At 46.7% G+C, this 22,481-nt stretch overlaps 1 protein-coding gene across 1 annotated transcript in view; it reads right to left on the reverse strand.

The window, feature by feature from the left end:
• Positions 1 to 5,159: 5,159 nt before the first annotated feature.
• Positions 5,160 to 22,481, reverse strand: part of LOC139408261 (YTH domain-containing protein 1-like) — a 35,777-nt gene continuing 18,455 nt past the window's right edge. The window contains exons 7-15 of the mRNA XM_071151945.1: positions 21,964 to 22,081; positions 21,592 to 21,676; positions 19,332 to 19,501; positions 15,641 to 15,720; positions 14,728 to 14,764; positions 7,778 to 7,820; positions 6,909 to 6,974; positions 6,309 to 6,467; positions 5,160 to 6,203 (exon numbers count right to left, since the gene is read on the reverse strand). Coding sequence (XP_071008046.1) covers positions 5,988 to 6,203; positions 6,309 to 6,467; positions 6,909 to 6,974; positions 7,778 to 7,820; positions 14,728 to 14,764; positions 15,641 to 15,720; positions 19,332 to 19,501; positions 21,592 to 21,676; positions 21,964 to 22,081 — 974 coding nt within the window. The 3' untranslated portion in view covers positions 5,160 to 5,987. The remainder of the gene's footprint in view (positions 6,204 to 6,308; positions 6,468 to 6,908; positions 6,975 to 7,777; positions 7,821 to 14,727; positions 14,765 to 15,640; positions 15,721 to 19,331; positions 19,502 to 21,591; positions 21,677 to 21,963; positions 22,082 to 22,481) is intronic.

Raw genomic sequence — 22,481 nt, forward strand, 5'->3', positions numbered from 1 at the left:
GAGTAGAGTGGACCCCACTAGCTCCCGAGTACCCCACTAGCTCCCGAGTGGACCCCACTAGCTCCCGAGTAGAGTGGACCCCACTAGCTCCCGAGTAGAGTGGACCCCACTAGCTCCCGAGTAGAGTGGACCCCACTAGCTCATGAGTAGAGTGGACCCCACTAGCTCCTGAGTAGAGTGGACCCCACTAGCGCCTGAGTGGACCCCACTAGCTCCTGAGTGGACCCCACTAGCTCCTGAGTGGACCCCACTAGCTCCTGAGTAGACCCCACTAGCTCCTGAGTAGAGTGGACCACACTAGCTCCTGAGTAGAGTGGACCCCACTAGCGCCTGAGTAGAGTGGACCCCACTAGCTCCCGAGTAGAGTGGACCCCACTAGCTCCCGAGTAGAGTGGACCCCACTAGCTCCTGAGTAGAGTGGACCCCACTAGCTCCTGAGTAGAGTGGACCCCACTAGCTCCTGAGTAGAGTGGACCCCACTAGCTCCTGAGTAGAGTGGACCCCACTAGCTCCTGAGTAGAGTGGACCCCACTAGCTCCTGAGTAGAGTGGACCCCACTAGCTCCTGAGTAGAGTGGACCCCACTAGCTCCTGAGTAGAGTGGACCCCACTAGCTCCTGAGTAGAGTGGACCCCACTAGCTCCTGAGTAGAGTGGACCCCACTAGCTCCCGAGTAGAGTGGACCCCACTAGCTCCTGAGTGGACCCCACTAGCTCCTGAGTGGACCCCACTAGCTCCTGAGTAGAGTGGACCTCACTAGCTCCTGAGTAGAGTGGACCCCACTAGCTCCCGAGTAGAGTGGACCCCACTAGCTCCTGAGTAGAGTGGACCCCACTAGCTCCTGAGTAGAGTGGACCCCACTAGCTCCTGAGTAGAGTGGACCCCACTAGCGCCTGAGTAGAGTGGACCCCACTAGCTCCTGAGTAGAGTGGACCCCACTAGCTCCTGAGTAGAGTGGACCCCATTTTCACTGCGACAGAATGCAAAGGCAATTATGTACAGTCCAATAAATGAAGAGTACACACACAAAAAAATATTGTTGACCATTTAGGCTTGAAAAAAACGTATAAATTAATTACATATCTAAAATAGATTTAATTCTTCTTTGTATGATAACTAGTATAAAATATATAGATAATTCAGCAAATTTCATTTACAAACAGGGGTTGGGTAGGTTACCTTCTAAATGCAATCTGTTACTAGTTATCTGTCCAAAATGTTAATCAGTAACGTAACTTTGGATTACTCAAAATCTGTAAAATAATCAGATTATTTTGTTACTTTTAGATTACTTTCCACTAGAAGACAAAAAGGAATATTATCAATTGAAAGACGTTTTTTACAGAATCAATCAATGTTAGAGTTTACATACACTACATTGACAAAAGTATGTGGACACCCGCTCGTCGAAAATCTCATTCCAAAATCATGGCCATTAATATGGTTGGCCCCCCCTCCTTTGCTGCTATAACAGCCTCCACTCTTCTGGGAAGGTTTTCCACTAGATGTAGGAACATTGCTGCTATAACAGCCTCCACTCTTCTGGGAAGGCTTTCCACTAGATCTAGGAACATTGCTGCTATAACAGCCTCCACTCTTCTGGGAAGGTTTTCCACTAGATGTTGGAACATTGCTGCTATAACAGCCTCCACTCTTCTAGGAAGGCTTTCCACTAGATGTTGGAACATTGCTGCTATAACAGCCTCCACTCTTCTGGGAAGGCTTTCCACTAGATGTTGGAACATTGCTGCTATAACAGCCTCCACTCTTCTGGGAAGGCTTTCCACTAGATGTTTGGAGCATTGCTGCTATAACAGCCTCCACTCTTCTGGGAAGACTTTCCTCTAGATGTTGGAACATTGCTGCTATAACAGCCTCCACTCTTCTGGGAAGACTTTCCACTAGATGTTGGAATATTGCTGCAGGGACTTGCTTACATTCAGCCACAAAAGCATTAGTGAGGTCGGGCACTGATGTTGGGTGATTAGGCCTGGCTCACAGTCAGCGGTCCAATTCATCCTAAAGGTGTTTGATGGGGTTGAGGTCAGGGCTCTGTGCAGGCCAGTCAAGTTCTTCCACACCGATCTCGATAAACCATTTCTGTATGGACCTCGATTTGTGCACAGGGGCATTGTCATACTGAAACAGGAAAGGGTCTTCCCCAAACTGTTCCCACAAAGTTAGAAGCCTAGAATTGTCTAGAATGTTGATGTATGCTGTAGCGTTAATATTTCCCTTCACTGGAACTAAGGAGCCTGAACCATGAAAAACAGCCCGAGACATTTATTCGTCCTCCACCAAACTTTACAGTTGGCACTATCCATTCGGTCAGGTAGCGTTCTCTTAGCATCCGCTAAACCCATATTCGTAGATCGGACTGCCAGATGGTGAAGTGTGAATCATCACTCCAGAGAATGTGTTTCCACTGCTCCAGATTCCAATGGCGGTGAGCTTTACACCACTCCAGCCGATGCTTGGCATTGCGCATGGTGATTTTAGGCTTGTGTGCAGCTGCTCGGCCACGGAAACCCATTTCATGAATCTCCCGAAGTTATTGTACTGACGTTGCTTCCAGAGGCAGTTTGGAACTCGGTTGTGAGTGTTGCAACAGAGGACAGACGGTTTTTACGTGCTACGCGTTTCACACTCGCCAGTCCCGTTCCCTTCTGTGGCCTACCACTTCGTGGCTGAGCCGCTGTTGCTCCTTGACGTTTCCACTTCACAATAACAGCATCTACCCTTGACCGGGGAAGCTCTAGCAGGGCAGAAATTTGACTGTTGGAAAGGTGGCATCCTATGACGGTGCCACGTTGAAAGTCACTAAGCTCTTCAGTAAGGCCATTTTACTGCCAATGTTTGTCTATGGAAAATGCATGGCTGTGTTCTCGATTTTATACACCGGTCAGCAACGGGTGTGGCTGAAACAGCCACACACAAATACACCTGTACATTTGTGAACAGCCATCCACAACCACAATCCGTAAAAGCGAGAATAATTGAGAGAGCAGCATGACATCCACATCACTGCCATGTAGATATCAATAATAGATCTAAAAGTGATATTTGCGTGTCGGCCGTGTCCTCCTGACCGCCAAGCATTTATTCAAGTTTGTCTTTAGATGAAGACAGAAGCATAATTGAAAGACATAGTTTGTACTAAGAGCCCAAAATAATTTGGCGTCATCTCTGATTTACAGTCGGGAATCACTCGGGCGGGAAACAAACGTAAAACTTTGAAAGTCGAGAAAACAAAAGTAATCAAAGTAGTAATCTAGTTGTTCAAAAGGATCTCATCCGATTACAATAGTTGGCTGGTACCGTTAATCCCCAACCCTGTTTACAGGATGGGACTCTTATTCTGAAAATCCGTGACCAGGAAGTGCTTAGTTATTCTTGCCTCCTTCACAATGGTCACAAGTTTGTGTCAACTTTCTCTGGCGCCCCCAAAACAAATGTGACCAAAGACTGTTTTAGAATTAATTGAACATAGAACCTTTTTCAAATGTACGTTTGTTTATTCTCCATTTTAATTGAACCTTTAACTAGGCAAGTCAATTAAGAACAAATTATTATTTTACAATGATGACCTACCCCGTCCAAACCCTCCCCTAACCCGGATAACCGTGGGCCAAATTGTTTTCCACCCTAATGGGACTCCCGATCACAACCGTTTGTGATATAGCCCGGGATCGAATCAGGGTCTGTAGTGATGCCTCCAGCACTGAGAGGCAGTGTCTTAGACCACTGAACCAGGGTCTGTAGTGACTCCTCTAGCACTGAGAGGCAATGTCTTAGACCGCTGAACCAGGGTCTGTAGTGACTCCTCTAGCACTGAGATGCAGTGTCTTAGACCGCTGAACCAGGGTCTGTAGTGACTCCTCTAGCACTGAGAGGCAATGTCTTAGACCGCTGAACCAGGGTCTGTAGTGACTCCTCCAGCACTGAGATGCAGTGTCTTAGACCACTGAACCAGGGTCTGTAGTGATGCCTCCAGCACTGAGATGCAGTGTCTTAGACCGCTGAACCAGGGTCTGTAGTGACTCCTCTAGCACTGAGATGCAGTGTCTTAGACCGCTGAACCAGGGTCTGTAGTGACTCCTCTAGCACTGAGATGCAGTGCCTTAGACCGCTGTGCCACTCGAGAGCCCACTGAGATGTAGTGCCTTAGACCGCTGTGCCACCCGAGAGCCCACTGAGATGCAGTGTCTTAGACCGCTGCGCCACTCGGGAGCCCACTGAGATGCAGTGCCTTAGACCGCTGTGCCACTCGGGAGCCCACTGAGATGCAGTGTCTTAGACCGCTGCGCCACTCGGGAGCCCACTGAGATGCAGTGCCTTAGACCGCTGCTCCACTCGGGAGCCCACTGAGATGCAGTGCCTTAGACCGCTGTGCCACTCGAGAGCCCACTGAGATGCAGTGCCTTAGACCGCTGTGCCACTCGAGAGCCCACTGAGATGCAGTGCCTTAGACCGCTGTGCCACTCGAGAGCCCACTGAGATGCAGTGCCTTAGACCGCTGTGCCACTCGGGAGCCCACTGAGATGCAGTGCCTTAGACCGCTGCGCCACTCGGGAGCCCACTGAGATGCAGTGTCTTAGACCGCTGCGCCACTCGGGAGCCCACTGAGATGCAGTGCCTTAGACCGCTGTGCCACTCGGGAGCCCACTGAGATGCAATGTCTTAGACCGCTGAACCAGGGTCAGTAGTGACTCCTCTAGCACTGAGATGCAGTGCCTTAGACCGCTGTGCCACTCGAGAGCCCACTGAGATGCAGTGCCTTAGACCGCTGTGCCACTCGGAGCCCACTGAGATGCAGTGCCTTAGACCGCTGTGCCACTCAGGAGCCCACTGAGATGCAGTGTCTTAGACCGCTGTGCCACTCGGGAGCCCACTGAGATGCAGTGCCTTAGACCGCTGTGCCACTCGGAGCCCACTGAGATGCAGTGCCTTAGACCGCTGCGCCACTCGGGAGCCCACTGAGATGCAGTGCCTTAGACCGCTGCGCCACTCGGGAGCCCACTGAGATGCAGTGCCTTAGACCGCTGCGCCACTCGGGAGCCCAAACATAAGGCATAAAATGTCACCAGAGTTTTCCCAAACATTGAAATCTGACTGATGTGTATTGCCGTTGTTGATCTTACGATTAAAACCAGCAGGAAGTCCCGGGTAAAACCTGTTTAATGTAAAGTGAATCAATCCAACCATCTTTTACTCAAACTGACGACAGTAGTAAAACACGCAATAGTATTTAATTTTTTTTGTACAAAACAGTCATCCAAGACAAAGCGATACCTTATTCCCCCGCCCCCGACAAAACCTTGCAGGTTCTCTAAACTTTACAGCACTGATTGGTTTAAACTTCAGAAAGGAAACGGGATCGATCATAACAACAATATTGCTTTTTGCTTCCAGATCAGTCAAAACACACACACAAAAAAAAATGGCTTGACATTTTTTTTTTAAAAGGCAAAAAAAGGGACTCGCAACAACACTGCCAGTCAGATTCAGTACAACACAACCCATTTCAGTAGAGATCTTCATCTGAACCGTGTACAAGTATGAACAGCACAAAGACAAATGTGACAAGGGGACAACTGTCTCGGGAGCAATCGCTTCCTAAAATATACACGCAGAAGACTGGCATTCAACACTGAAAGTCGGGGACAGGAAGAAGAGACGAAAACCAGCTCCAAATAGTTAAATGCTCTTAACCGCGTCTCCTCCAAAATAAGATGAACTAAAAATGTGGATTTTGGGGTGTATTTTGGGTTGGAACCCCCCCCCCCCCCAGTTAGTTCAGTTACACTGCATGCATGATAGACATGAGGCGACTTCACAGCACGATGTAAAACAGAACAAAATCACTAAGAACAGTTCAGATTCTTAAAAAAATAAAATAAAAATAAATGGAGAAAAAAAAGAGAAAAGAAATGACTAGGTCAGAGAAACTACCACAGGACTTCTTGTTTGATTTGATTTAGTCCCTGATTATCTCCTGTAGCGCCCCCTCTCCTTCTCCCTGTCTCTGATCCGGTCTCTCTCTCGGTCACGTTCGCGTCCACGGTCTCTGTCGCGGTCCCGGCGGGCATCCCGGGGCCGTTCCCGCTCCCTCTGCCGGTCTCGTTCTCTGGGGCGGCTGCGGCGACCTGTCACCACGGCCTGGGTCCGTCTCAGGAAGTCATCCACCCGCATGTCATAGTCATGCTGCAGAGAGAGAGAGATGGTGTTCAGGCTATACTACATCCCAAATGACTCAGTATTTCATTTATAGTGCACTACACATTTAACCAGGACAGAAATGAGCTGTACCAGGGTAGAGCTGAAGGAGCGTACGACTCTCTTCTCCCTGAAGCGGGCGTCGTGTGGTACAGGGTGGTGGCCAGTGTACGGGGGATGTGCCTGGGGAGGTGGAGGATGGTGCTGGTAGAACGGGTGGTGAGGTGGCTGCTCCATCCCAGGGTACGGTGCCTACAGGGGAGATGGTTTTTAAAATGACACTATGAATGAAGTCAGTGGCAAGAAAACCTCTTAAAAATGGCAGGTAGGATCAATTAACAAAAACAATGTACTTGCTATGTAACTACGGTATACAAAAATTGAAGAGCCATGTACGTAAAATGAGTTGCATGTAAATTTAACAAACAAATATTAGATAAAGTCTTCTGAAGAGATGAGCCATTAACGATACAGAGACTATGATGAGAAACTTCAGAGAACTATTCACCCAAAATATTGACTAATATACAGACAGGAGCAGATTAGTGTAACTTATTAGGTGAAATACTGCAACGTGTTTTGACCAGACATATTTCTCAGGTAGCATTAATAGGCCTTTTAGTCTTATGTCTATATTAAACCATATTACTTCGAGCCCCTTATAGCTCTATGAACCAAACTTCTAGAACATACCATTCCTTGCCAAGGAGGAGGCGGCCCAATGGTGTGGTGGAACTCTCTCATGTAATCGTTGTAGGACTGGGGATAACAAAACACATGATAATATCAATAGGAGTGAATCAAATTAACTGTGTGTTAATATCAATGACTACACACACACACAAAAGTATGTGGACACCCCTTCAAATTAGTGGATTCAGCTATAGATCGCGGCCATTGGACTCTGGAGCAGTTGGAAACGCGTTCTCAGGAGTGATGAATCACGCTTCACCATCTGGCAGTCCGACAGACAAATCTGGGTTTGGCGGATGCCAGGACAGCGCTACCTGCCCCTATGAATAGTGCCAACTGTAAAGTTTGGTGGATGAGGAATAATAGTCTGGGGCTGTTTTTCATGGTTTGGTCTAGGCCTCTTAGTTCCAGTGAAGGGAAATCTTAACACTACAGCATACAATGACATTCTAGACAATTCTGTGCTTCCAACTTTCTGGCAACAGTTTGGGGAAGGTTCTTTCCTGTTTCAGCATGACAATTCCCCCGTGCACAAACCAGAAATGGTTTGTCGATCGGTGTGGAAGAACTTGACTGGTCTGCACAGTCCTGACCTCAACCTTTGCGATGAATTGGAACGCTGACTGTGAGCCCGGCCTAATCACCCAACATCAGCACCGGACCTTCCTTATGCTCGTGGCTGAAATGGAAGCAAGTACCAGCAGCAACGTTCCAACATCTAGTGGAACACCTTCCCAGAAGAGTAGAGGCTGTTATGGGACTAAAGGGAGGACCGAGTCCATATTAATGGACATGATTTTGGAATGAGATGTTTGACAAGTAGGTGTTCACATACCTTTGGTGATGTAGTGTATATTTACTGAACTCACCCCATTGAGAAACACATCTCTTCTTACTCCAGTTGGGAAGCGCCTGGGGAAAAGAAGTTACTACTGGTTAATGTCTGGGGAGGGGCGAGGGCCGGGGGAGGGCCGGGGGAGGGTTGGTGGGGAGGGGGAGGGCCGGGGGAGGGCCGGTGGAGAGGGGCGAGGGCCGGGGGAGGGCCGGTGGAGAGGGGCGAGGGCCGGGGGAGGGCCGGTGGAGAGGGGCGAGGGCCGGGGGAGGGCCGGTGGAGAGGGGCGAGGGCCGGGGGAGGGCCGGTGGAGAGGGGCGAGGGCCGGGGGAGGGCCGGTGGAGAGGGGCGAGGGCCGGGGGAGGGCCGGTGGAGAGGGGCGAGGGCCGGGGGAGGGCCGGTGGAGAGGGGCGAGGGCCGGGGGAGGGCCGGTGGAGAGGGGCGAGGGCCGGGGGAGGGCCGGTGGAGAGGGGCGAGGGCCGGGGGAGGGCCGGTGGAGAGGGGCGAGGGCCGGGGGAGGGCCGGTGGAGAGGGGCGAGGGCCGGGGGAGGGCCGGTGGAGAGGGGCGAGGGCCGGGGGAGGGCCGGTGGAGAGGGGCGAGGGCCGGGGGAGGGCCGGTGGAGAGGGGCGAGGGCCGGGGGAGGGCCGGTGGAGAGGGGCGAGGGCCGGGGGAGGGTCGGTGGAGAGGGGCGAGGGCCGGTGGAGAGGGGCGAGGGCCGGTGGAGGGCCGGGGGAGAGGGGCGAGGGCCGGGGGAGAGGGGCGAGGGAGGGCCGGTGGAGAGGGGGTTGGTGGAGAGGGGCGAGGGCCGGGGGAGGGTTGGTGGAGAGGGGCGAGGGCCGGGGGAGGGTTGGTGGAGAGGGGCGAGGGCCGGGGGAGGGTTGGTGGAGAGGGGCGAGGGCCGGGGGAGGGTTGGTGGAGAGGGGCGAGGGCCGGGGGAGGGTTGGTGGAGAGGGGCGAGGGCCGGGGGAGGGTTGGTGGAGAGGGGCGAGGGCCGGGGGAGGGTTGGTGGAGAGGGGCGAGGGCCGGGGGAGGGTTGGTGGAGAGGGGAGGGCCGGGGGAGGGTTGGTGGAGAGGGGGAGGGCCAGGGAAGGGTTGGTGGAGAGGGGCGAGTGCCGGGGAAGGGTTGGTGGAGAGGGGCGAGGGCCGGGGAAGGGTTGGTGGAGAGGGGCGAGGGCCGGGGAAGGGTTGTTGGAGAGGGGGAGGGCCAGGGCGGTCATTACATTTTGTCAGCCGGTTATTGTCATGCAAATGTCTGCCGGTCTCACAGTAATTTACCGTTAATTAACCAACACATTTAGCATCTCCTGGCTTCCACGCATAGCCTACAAGCCACTGATGCAGATCTCTACATTTTAAAAAATCTACATTTAAAAAAAAAAGTAAATGTATTATACAACATCGCAATAAATCCATTATTTTAGGCAGGTTTAAAGAAACGTTATAATTTTAAGGGAAAAAAATACAGTCTGTTATCTGGCTATGCTCCAGGCTGTAGGCGTATTAATTTAGCTGAAATGCTGATAAGTCCCCGTAACATTATTTTATAGTATGTGTGCGCATATGAAGTGGCTATGTTGAGCGTCGAAGTGATCATTTGAAACGGGTCTTATACACTAGATTTAGAGTTATTTGGCAACTTTCATTTTGAACGATACAAACCTCAGAATGTCTTAGAAATCGAAACATAAATGGGCTGCAGGATTCAACTAAATCGGCTATTTGAAAAATAATAACTAGAGGAACAGCCGGCGTAACTAGAGGAGCAGCCGGCGTAACTAGAGGTGCAGCCGGCGTAACTAGAGGAGCAGCCGGCGTAACTAGAGGTGCAGCCGGCGTAACTAGAGGAGCAGCCGGCGTAACTAGAAGAGCAGCCGGCGTAACTAGAGGAGCCGCTGGGAGTCTCCTGTTGGAAATAAGAATATGTTCTTAGTCTCCTGGCAACCATCAAAACTCTGCTTTCACACGGGATGAGCATGAAGCCTCTCCCTAGGCGACAGGTGATATTCCCGCCCAAACTCTGGATGCCATGGTCTCTCCAACCAGTGATTTAATGTGGGAAACCAAGTGAAATCTGATCGGGAACATCGACAGTAACATGTTTTCACAACAAACAAACAAAAACATTTAATTAAACTGTTGCCAGCCCCTCTCTGTGTTCTGGAGAAAGGAATGAAAGAGAGGAGATGGAAACGCACGGTGGAGAGACACTCCGGAGCTAAAAAAAAGGCCATATAAAAATGAAAATATAAAAATGCACTATACATAGGCTCTGTAAGCAGCCCAACAGCATGGCGTGGGGCTAGACGTTCTCTCTCCTGGACTCTCAGAGCAGCAGACGGGGATCCAGGAAGCATAATAAAAGTGAATCCGTTAGCTTAGAAAGCCCTGTCCATTTCGTTAGGCTTCAAAAAAACAACACATCCACAACAACCATATTTTACACTCAGTTTCAGCCTGTTGTTGAACTTCTCTCTTCAAAATTCATCATGGGGAGTTTTAAAAGCAAGTGTTCCAACTCCAGTCCGCCAGTACCCCCAACTAGGCCTGTGGCAGTCATGGATTATCAGCAGGTCATAGTCAAGCAAATAACTGTAGGTCTCATGGTAATGGGGCAGCAGGTAGCCTAGTGGTTAGAGTGTGGGGGCGGCATGTAGCCTAGGGGTTAGAGCGTAGAGGCGGCAGGTAGCCTAGTGGTTAGAGTGTAGAGGGGGCAGGTAGCCTAGTGGTTAGAGTGTAGAGGCGGCAGGTAGCCTAGTGGTTAGAGCGTAGAGGGGGCGGCAGGTAGCCCAGTGGTTAGAGTGTAGAGGTGGCAGGTAGCCTAGTGGTTAGAGCGTAGTGGGGGCGGCAGGTAGCCTAGTGGTTAGAGCGTAGTGGGGGCGGCAGGTAGCCTAGTGGTTAGAGTGTAGAGGAGGCAGGTAGCCTAGTGGTTAGAGCGTAGAGGAGGCAGTTAGCCTAGTGGTTAGAGTGTAGAGGAGGCAGTTAGCCTAGTGGTTAGAGTGTAGAGGAGGCAGTTAGCCTAGTGGTTAGAGCGTAGAGGAGGCAGTTAGCCTAGTGGTTAGAGTGGTGGACTAGTAACCGGAAGGTTGCAAGATAGAATCCCCGAGCTGACAAGGTACAAATCTGTCGTTCTGCCCCTGAACAAGGCAGTTAACCCACTATTCCTAGGCCGTCATTGAAAATAAGAATTTGTTCTTAACTGACTTTCTTTGTTAAATAAAGGTATATATATATATATATATTTGACCATTAATTAACAAACACATTTAGCATCTCCTGGTTTCCACACACTGCCAATGATGCAGACCTTTGGAACAGCCACATTAAAAAAAGTCTAATAAATCCATGTAAGCCTCACAACAAAAAAAAACGTTTTTTTTTAATTTTTTAAACGAAGAACAGGTTGTCTATTTCAGAAGAACAGAATAGCGTACTCAAGAGTTGTCCTTATGTTAGGTCCTGATCTGGCTATGCCATACGGCTGTGGGCTACACTAGTTTAACATTTAACAGACGAGATTTGCTTAGAATTCTGTGGCATTATTATATAGCATTAAGAAAACAATTGAACATAGCAGAATAAATAAGAAAGGTTCAAATTAAAACAGGTCCTTAATAGAGTTACTTATGTAACTTTCGTGTATGTTTGGATCTTTAATACATTGCAAGGCTGCCATTAACGATGACTTGAAAAAAGTTGCATGATAAGTCATGAGCTCTGCTTAGTTTTTTGGCGCAGGCTGTACACACTTCATCAGTCTCTCTCACAATTTGACAAGACCTTGATAATGCCTTGAATTTCCCGGAGACATCCCCTTTGTGTAATGTCCCCTAAACACAATCCATCCTTCTGCAGCCAGTGGCCACAATATTATAATTCCCTTCTCCCCGAGTGCTGCGCGCTCCTAAGCACCACTCACATGGCTCTCCATCACGTAATCTGGTCTTTCTCAACAAGTGAATACAGACACGCCGGGGACCGAACTGTGCACGTCCTTTTCCAATTCCGAGGCGCATATTGAAGATATTGGTAGAACCACAGTACAAAAAAAAAGTTATCCTATTCTATGCAATAAATAAATAATCAAAACATAGTCTGGGACAGTTGTGGGATGCTATAGATCCCAAATTAATATAAAAAAAACTTTAACTTCTCTAGGATAGGGGGCAGCATTTGGAATTTTGGATGAAAAGCATGCCCAAATTTAACTGCCTTCTACTCAGGCCCAGAAGATAGAATATGCAATTAATTAGTAGATTTGGATAGAAAACTCTAAAGTTTCCAAAACTGTTAAATTAATGTCTGTGAGTATAACAGAACTGATTTGGCAGGCGAAAAAAATGAGAAAAATCCATTCAGGAAGTAGGATTTTTGTTGTTGGTTGTAGTTCTATATTCAATGCCATTACAGGATCCATAGACTTAGGACTCATATTGCAGTTCCTATGCCTTCCACTAGATGTCAGTCTTTAGAAATGGTTTCAAGCTTGTATTCTGAAAAATGAGGGAGTAAGATCAGTCTGAATGAGTGGACCCTGTCACAGAGCTTTTTCATGCGCGCAACCGAGAAAGTGCCTTTCTTGTTTACCTTTTATATTGACGACGTTATTGTCCGGTTGAAATATTATCGATTATTTAGGCTAAAAAAACAACCTGAGGATTGAATATAAACATCGTTTGACATGTTTCTATGAACTTTACGGATACAATTTGGATTTTTTTGTCTGCCTGTTGTGACTGCGTTTGAGCCTGTGGATTACTGAACGAACAAAACTGAGGTTTTAGGATATAAAGAGAGACTTTATCGAACAAAAGGAACAGTGCTTCCGCCGTAGAGCATTTTTGAAACCTGACACCGTGGTTGGATTAACAAGAAGTTCATCTTTAAAACTATGTAAAATAGTTGTATCTTTTCTGATTTTTTATAATGAGTATTTCTGTATTTGAATTTGGCGCTCTGCAATCTCACTGGATGTTGGCCAGGTTGGACGCTAGTGTCCCACATACCCTAGTGTTAACATATGTTTCCCATGACAATAAAGCTCTTAAAAGGAATGTGAGAGTGAGTGAGTGAGTGAGTGAGAGAGAGCGCACCGTACATAGTCAATGGTAGGCTTCGAGAGGTTCGGTATGAATACGTGTACTGTATTCGGATATCACTACATATCTACATAGGCACAAATAGCTAAATGAAAAAGCAGCCTAACAAATTGTGGTTGTTGTGGATGGCTGTTCACAAATCTAAATGGTGTATTTGAACCCAATTAAATGGTTGAATTAAAAGAGTTTAAGGTGCCTATCAATCATCGTTTTTAAAACCAGTGGATAGTCAATGAAAAATGCGCTCTTGAAACAGCCTATGGAATAAAAGTCTGGCTTTTATTGCTCAATCTAATTTACGCTAATAAAAAAATATATACAAAAATGGCCTAATGAACACACGCTCAAACACACACACATGCCCCTTTTAGTCGATCTGTAGTGGCTACATCCATTTTTGGACACGAACTTTTAGAACATTCCATGGTTTTTCATTATATATTTTTTGACTATTTTCTACATCGTAGAATAATAGTGAAGACATCAAAACTACAAAATAACACATATGGAATCATGTAGTAACCAAAAAAAAGAAGAGTTAAATCAAAATATATTTTAGATTCTTCAAAGTAGCCACCCTTCGCCTTGACAGCTTTGCACACGCTTGGCATTCTCTCAACCAGCTTCATGGGGAATGCTTTTCCAAGTCTTGAAGGAGGTACCACATATGCTGAGCACTTGTTGGCTGCTTTTCCTTCACTCTGCGGTCCAACTCATCTCAAACCATCTCAATTGGGTTGAGGTCAGGTGATTGTGGAGGCCAGGTCTTCTGATGCAGCACTCCATCACTCTCCTTCTTGGTCAAATAGCCCTTACACAGCCTGGAGGTGTGTATTGGGTCAATGTCCTGTTGAAAAACAATTCATAGTCCCAATAAGCACAAACCAGATGAGATGGCGTATCGCTGCAGAATGCTGTGGTAGCCATGCTGGTTAAGTGTGCCTTGAATTCTAAATAAATCAAAGTGTCACCAGCAAAGCACCATCACACCACCTCCTCCATGCTTCACGGTGGGAAATACACATGAGATCTGTTCACAGACTCTGCGGTTGGAACCAAACATCTTAAATTTGGACTCGTCAGACCAAAGGAATGATTTCCACCGGTACAATGTCCATTGTTCGTGTTTGTTGGCCCAAGAAAGTCTCTTCTTATGGTTGACCTTTAGTAGTGGTTTCTTTGCAGCAACTCGACCATGAGGGCCTGATTCACACGGTCTCCTCTAAACAGTTGATGTTGAGATGTGTCTGTTACTTGAACTCTGAAGCATTTATTTGGGCTGGTAACTCTAATGAACCTATCCTCCGCAGCAGAGGTACCTCTGGGTCTTCCTTTCCTGTGGAGGTCCTCCTGAGAGCCAGTTTCATCATAGTGCTTGATGGTTTTTGTGACTGTAGTTGAAGAAATGTTCTAAGTAATAGGATAAAGACGACACTTCTAATTTGCAAGATACATTTTCATTTTGTTTTCGGCACAAATGAAACCGTGTCACTGACTTGCCCATGGATTGATGTTTCAGCATGGTCTCAATGGGAGAGTTCGACTAGCCACGACCGACTAGCCACGACCGACTAGCCACGACCGACTAGCCACGACCGACTAGCCACGACCGACTAACCACGACCGACTAACCACGACCGACTAACCACGACCGACTAGCCACGACCGACTAGCCACGACCGACTAGCCACGACCGACTAGCCACGACCGACTAGCACACGCAGTTACAAGCCTGCTAGTTAGAGGCAGGCGGACGAGTAATATCCACCGTCGTAGTGCAGATGAAGCCGGAGCTGGAATGCGAAGCTAACTGAAGCTGTCATCAATCTACACTAGAGCCTGGGGGGGGTTTAGATTTGGGGTCCACGGTGAGTTATGTCAGGTACTTACCGGTCAACTGGTGGGTTACGTGGAACTGGCATAAAGCCTGTGTAAAGAGAGAAAGCTGATTTACTCCGACTGGCGAATCATGTTCTTTCATGTCCCTGTGGAACATCTGTTTACAGACAAGTTGCCAATTTCAACATGTTTTGTCCTAATACTGCTACATCGTTAGTCAATAAGAAAAGTAAAAAAAATCAATACTTACTTACAACCTCCTACTCTGATTCATAACAACCCACTTGGAAAATATCACACGGAAAATTGGGACATTAAATCTAACCGCTTGCCACTACAGTAAACTGATAGTTGTAACAGTAGTACGTCAGCTAGGTTAAACATCAGTCACCTGGATCTGGCTTCAACTCTTGTTACATTTGTTGCAGATACGGATTTCAAAATGAGCTTTACTGGTAAACTCAAGCATGTTTCATCAGTGCATTCTTATCGTTCAGATACCAGTTAAAGGACAAGACAGACCAACACAAACGCTGGCGGTGCACAGAGGGTGGCCGTACTGTCACCGCTGACCACAATGGCCGTCATTTTCTGTTCATTTCCAGACATGTCTTCATGTTTGATCACAATCGTTCGTCGACACCCAGCAGGAGATCTACTGCACGCGGCCGACGTTCCTGTTGGTCCAGCTCGTCCTTATAACTGACATTGACCGGTACCAATACAATTACTAGTTGTGTGCCCAAATGGCCCAGTTCCTTAAATAAATAACAAATACAATTTAAAAAATATATATATACACACACTGCTTTTGACCAGAGCCATTTGGTCTAAAGTAGTGCACTATATAGGGAATAGGGGGCCCCATAGGACTCTGGTCTAAAGTAGTGCACTATGTAGGGAATAGGGGGCCATCTGGGATACATGTCCATGCTGGACCAATACATATGGCAGTGATAGTAACCTGGTCTCTGTGGGAACTCGGCTGGATAGTCAATCCTTGGGCGTTTCCTGTTGTGAATGTCATATTCCTCGGGCCGACGCCTACATGAATTAGGTAAACAATTGAGACAAGCACCACGATACAGCACAGCATCCTAGTTGCCCTAAGTCATAATAGAACTGTGTAAAACATCTAGTATCATCTGAAAAGCATATGTATACATCTACACACCAAAACATTTACATGAACTAGTAACAAAAATAAAAATAAAAAACCTATTGACAGATTGAGAAACAAATTGATTTTAGCCTTATCACCATTCTGTCTCTTCTGAGCTCATCCACCTCCATAAAGGGGGAAACTTAATTTATGACCAAAATTCAGGATGCATTTCATTGAATCTTGACAGTATTCCCAAATACTTTTTTTTTTTTTAAACACTAAACATGTATAGAGAGTTATAATGAGCAGACTGAATCAATCAACCATTATATTCTGAATGATATCTGACTGAATCAACCAACCATTATATTCTGAATGATATCTGACTGAATCAATCAACCATTATATTCTGAATATCTGACTGAATCAATCAACCATTATATTCTGAATGATATCTGACTGAATCAATCAACCATTATATTCTGAATGATATCTGACTGAATCAACCAACCATTATATTCTGAATGATATCTTACTGAATCAACCATTATATTCTGAATGATATCTGACTGAATCAACCATTATATTCTGAATGATATCTGACTGAATCAACCATTATATTCTGAATGATATCTTACTTAATCAATCAACCATTATATTCTGAATTATATCTTACTGAATCAACCATTATATTCTGAATTATATCTTACTGGTTGTGGACAGTTCCATTAAAACAGTGAATTGACCAGTAAGTTGTTTTTGTTCAGATCGGTCCTATGATAGTTCAACTCATTCTGTAGCTAAAACAGGATGTTTTACAGTACTGTAACTATTGGAAGTACACCCTAGTTACCTGTTTGGGGATAGTTTGGGGTATCACTTGTCTCCAATAAGGAGCTAGAGTTCTATTCTAACAGCTTCTGACTAGCCATCAATAACCACGTTAGCACTAAGTGAATGATCAGTACTCTACGACACAACTTTCCATGATCAATTCAAAAATCTACCAGATAGTAAAATGTTTTGTTTGTTTTTACAGCTGGGATAATGACTGTCTACAGGAAAATGAAGAAAGAGCCGGTTAAAATTGTAACATACCGCTTTCTTGTAGTTTTGTGACCTGTTACCGTTGACATATATTAAGATATCAAAAGTTCATATAGACAGTCCATCTTACGGTTTAGGGTCTACAGCCACAAAGACATTACAAGGATGGGGCCGGGCTGGGGAGGGCAAAGGGGGTGATTGATAAGGGTGATTGATGCAGTCCATTGCAATCGAAAAGACCAGGGGATGAACTTCACGTCGGCCATTTTATAAAACCAAAAAGGTGACGGCCCCCTTTGGCTTAGAACATCCCTTCCTCGTGGTGTTATTCTCAGTCCATTGAGGCCTTAAAAAGGAAAGGAGTGGGGTTGTATCATTCTGCCAGTGGGTCTCCTCCTACCTTATTCTCAGTCCTTTAGGTTAGGGTATGGAAACACTCCTGTCCTTTAGGAAACACTCCTAACCTAGTCCTTTAGGTCAGGGTATGGAAACACTCCTGTCCTTTAGGTTAGGGTATGGAAACACTCCTGTCCTTTAGGAAACACTCCTAACCTAGTCCTTTAGGTCAGGGTATGGAAACACTCCTGTCCTTTAGGTTAGGGTATGGAAACACTCCTGTCCTTTAGGAAACACTCCTAACCTAGTCCTTTAGGTCAGGGTATGGAAACACTCCTGTCCTTTAGGTTAGGGTATGGAAACACTCCTGTCCTTTAGGAAACACTCCTAACCTAGTCCTTTAGGTTAGGGTATGGAAACACTCCTGTCCTTTAGGAAACACTCCTAACCTAGTCCTTTAGGTTAGGGTATGGAAACACTCCTGTCCTTTAGGAAACACTCCTAACCTAGTCCTTTAGGTTAGGGTATGGAAACACTCCTGTCCTTCAGGAAACACTCCTAACCTAGTCCTTTAGGTTAGGGTATGGAAACACTCCTGTCCTTCAGGAAACACTCCTAACCTAGTCCTTTAGGTTTCTCTAACCACTTACCACCAGGTGCCATTCATTCCAGATGAAGAAACTTTAACAAGAAACGGCTGGCAGGCTCTCTCAGCACCACAACCATCTCCAGTCCTGTTTGGTTGTGTGGGGGGGGCAGTGACCGACCGACCATTAACCAAAATGTTTTTGCGGGTATATGATCTCTTGAAGGGGATGTCGGGGGATTTGGATTGCTGGTGTAAACGGAGCATTGCAACAGGAGGTAGAGAGAAACACACAGCAGAGCCAAGCCCTCTCTCTCTCTCTCTCTAGGTTGTCGCCAGGTCTCCCAAAAGGCCTACCACTTTCCAGAACTTTCCAACGCTTTTTTTTTTTACTCCCTTTCCAGGCAGCTTTGTAGATAGACACCCACCCCTGCCCATCTGAAGCTACAGGCATACACAGCAGTAGTGTAGATTTCACCACAGGTATACATTATGTATATTCAATAAATGGCCCATGGAGGGAGAGAAAAGTCCCCTGGAAGCATTTAAGACAGCATCATCATTCTCCCCACTCAAATCCACGTGCCATCTTCTGCTTAAATAGAACGGCTCCTTTTTCTAAGTCCCATATATGACTAGGTTTTAACTCGCCAGGATACTCCTGAAAGAAAAGGCTTCGGGAACAAATTTAAAAAAACAGACTTATCTAGACAAATTCATTCAAGCAACCTGAAGACACATGTATTAAAACGCGACTACAACTTAAGTGGCTTTAAGTATCATGATGGTATAAATTAAAATTGCATTCTTTATATTGAGAGATCAAACTAATTAACCACCATCACCTGTAGAGAGAGACAAGCCACACTCAGCCTACTAGCAACGGCCCGGCCCATAGATACTGGGGTTAGCAACGGCCCGGCCCATAGATACTGGGGTTAGCAACGGCCCGGCCCATAGATACTGGGGTTAGCAACGGCCCGGCCCATAGATACTGGGGTTAGCAACGGCCCGGCCCATAGATACAGGGGTTAGCAACGGCCCGGCCCATAGATACAGGGGTTAGCAACGGCCCGGCCCATAGATACTGGGGTTAGCAACGGCCCGGCCCATAGATACTGGGGTTAGCACTGGCCCGGCCCATAGATACTGGGGTTAGCACTGGCCCGGCCCATAGATACTGGGGTTAAGACTGGCCCGGCCCATAGATACTAGGGTTAAGACTGGCCCGGCCCATAGATACTGGGGTTAAGACTGGCCCGGCCCATAGATACTGGGGTTAGCACTGGCCCGGCCCATAGATACTGGGGTTAGCACTGGCCCGGCCCATAGATACTGGGGTTAAGACTGGCCCGGCCCATAGATACTGGGGTTAAGACTGGCCCGGCCCATAGATACTGTGGAGCTGTGGTACGGGGTCCTTAGCAACAGCCCAGAGGATGTCAGCAGGTTTCCCTCTTCGCTGGGATGTGATGAGAGCATTCTGGAAGGGGCGGTTAGACCATCGGATCAGAACACTGCTCCGGGCATCATGTCACGCCGACACCAGAGCTCACTAGCAGTCCAAAGAATATTTCTAACCTTCCCAGGTCGCCTCGGGCGGGTTCTCTGTGCGGCGGGCGTCCTCGAGAACGCGGCTCCGAAGGCATCCTCCGCTTGTGTCGCATTTTATGAATAACTTGATACAAGTCAATGCTCTCGTCCTGGGGGAACAGCATGCACAGCTGCATCCCACACCCTGGTTCGATCTCCTGGTGGTCCCGAGGATGGGGGAAACAGATCAGTAGATAAAAAAAATAAAAAAAAACTCAATTAGAATTAGTGTGAAAATACATAAATATAAAATACAGAGCATTGTGAAAGTATTCATTCCCTTTTTCCACATTGTTACATTACAACCTTATTCAAAAACAGTTGCTAATATATGCATAGTATTAGTAGATTAGGATAGAAAACACTCTGAAGTTTCTGAAACTGTTTGAATGATGTCTGTGAGTATAACAGAATTCATATGGCAGGCAAAAACCTGAGAAGAAATCCAAACAGGACGTGAGAAATCTGAGGTTGGTCGATTTTCAACCCAGGCCCTATTGAATTCACAGTGGGATATGGATGAAGTTGCACTTCCTAGGGCTTCCACTAGATGTCAACCGTCTTTAGAAACTTGAATGAGGCTTCTACTGTGTTGTGGGCCTGAATAAGAGCTGAATGACCTGCGTTCCATTGCATCTCTAGACACAAAGGAATTCTCTGGTTGGAACTTTATTGAAGAGTTATGATAACAACACCCTAAAGATTTATTCTAAACTTAGTTTGAAATGTTTCTTCGACCTGTAATATAACTTTTTGAAGTTTTTGTCCTAGGTTATGCGGGAACCTGCACCAGCGTTTGGATAGGTGTACCAAACGCGCTAACAAAAGTAGCTAATTGGACATAAATAACGGACATTATCGAACAAATCAAGCATTTATTGTGGACCTGGGATTCCTAGGACTGCATTCTGATGAAGATCATCAAAGGTAAGGAAACATTTATCATGTATTTTCTGGTTTCTGTTGGCTCCAACACGGCGGCTAATTGTATTATTTTTCTGAGCGCCGTCTCAGATTATTGCATGGTTTGCTTTTTCCGTAAAGTTTTTTTGAAATCTGACACAGCGGTTGCATTAAGGAGAAGTATAGCTATAATTCCATGTGTAGAACTTGTATTATCATCTACATTTATGATGAGTATTTCTGTTGAATAGATGTGGCTATGCAAAATCACTTGATGTTTTTGGAACTAGTGAACGTAACGCGCCAATGTAAACTCAGATTTTTATATAAATATGAACTTTATCAAACAACACACACATGTATTGTGTAACGTGAAGTCCTATGAGTGTCATCTGATGAAGATCATCAAAGGTTAGTGATTCATTTTATCTCTATTTGTGCTTTTGTGACTCCTCTCTTTGGCTGGAAAAAATGGCTGTGTTTTTCTGTGGCTTGGTGGTGACCTAACATAATCGTTTGTGGTGCTTTCGCTGTAAAGCCTATTTGAAATCGGACACTGGTGGGATTAACAAGATTATATTTAAAAAGGTTAGGAATGTTAATTATGAGATTTCTGTTGTTTGAATTTGGCGCCCTGCACTTTCACTGGCTGTTGTCATATCAATACTTTTTTCCCCTCCCCCTTTTCGTCCCAATTTCATGGTGTCCAATTGTTAGTAGCTACTATCTTGTCTCATCGCTACAACTCCCGTACGGACTCGGGAGAGACGAAGGTTGAAAGTCATGCGTCCTCCGATACACAACCCAACCTAGCCGCACTGCTTCTTAACACAGCACGCATCCAACCCGGAAGCCAGCCGCACCAATGTGTTGGAGGTAACACCGTACACCTGGCAACCTTGGTTAGCGTGCACTGCACCCGGCCCGCCACAGGAGTCACTGGTGGCACAGCTAGCGCTGCAGTACAGTGCCCTTAACCACTGCGCCACCCGGGAGGCCCTAGGGTCTGAATACTTATGTAAATGTGATATTTCTGTTCTTTTGCTAATATTTCTCAGAACCTGTTATTGATTTGTCATTATGGGGTATTGTTTGTAGATTGATGAGAGGGGAAAACTATTTAATCTATTTTTAGGATCGGGCTATAACGGTATTTTTAAAAAGTGGAAAAAGTCAAATACTTAGCGATGCTTTTATACAAAGAAACTTAACAAAATGTATGATTGACCCCAGCAGGAATCATACCCGCTATCCTAGAGTGACAAGCTCTAGAAAGTGATTGAAGCAGAACCAAAAGACCAAGGACAGCATATGATAGATAGATAGATAGATGAAGAATGTCTACCTGTCCATCTCGGCCGATCTTTACAGGCTTGTGTTCGTTCCACGGGTTGGAAAGGTGAGCCGTTTTAGTGAACGGCAACTCCCGTCTGAAAACAAGCCATTTAGATTATTCCTTTAAACCGGATCATGGGATGCACAAGTCTTACAACAGATCTGAGATCACAAAAAATAAAAATATTCATATTTCTGGCTGCTACCACAATGCCAGTAAAGACATGATACACGTTCCAAATGACACGCCAAACTCCCTATGTAGTGCACTGCTTTAGACCCAAACCTTATGGGCCCGGGTCAAAAGTAGTGCACTCTATAGAGAATAGGGTGCCATTTGGAACGTATCTCATGTCTTTGAGGATAAGCCAGAAGTGTTCACCTGCAGATCCAGTGGATCTTGAACACCCCACCCAGCATCTTGGCGTTCATCCCAGCAGGCAGGACCCAGTGGATGGGAGACCCTCCATGATGAGACTCCGAGGACAGCCTGGCGAAACCTGCACACACAGGAGGACAGACCATATTCAGTACACTACGCACAGGTCGGCCTCCGCACGGGGCGATGGCGCGCGTCGGCCTCCGCACGGGGCGATGGCGCGCGTCGGCCTCCGCACGGGGCGATGGCGCGCGTCGGCCTCCGCACGGGGCGATGGCGCGCGTCGACCTTGCAACGGCATGATAACATCAGGGATGTGATTCAAGAACAAGATAGAAAACCAAGATGCTGTCTCAGGTAGGGCTGTTAATTCCTGGAAGATCCAGTGTCTGCAGGTTTTCGCTCCTCCCTTGTACTTGCTTGATGTCTAAGGTTATTGATTAGTTAGGAAGTACAATAGGGCTCTGGGGCCTCATCAACCGTGCCTGATCATTAGCCAACCATCATTATAAATACTGTGC

Source organism: Oncorhynchus clarkii, chromosome 5, assembly GCF_045791955.1.
Source record: "Oncorhynchus clarkii lewisi isolate Uvic-CL-2024 chromosome 5, UVic_Ocla_1.0, whole genome shotgun sequence".
Classification (NCBI taxonomy): Eukaryota; Metazoa; Chordata; class Actinopteri; order Salmoniformes; family Salmonidae; genus Oncorhynchus; species Oncorhynchus clarkii.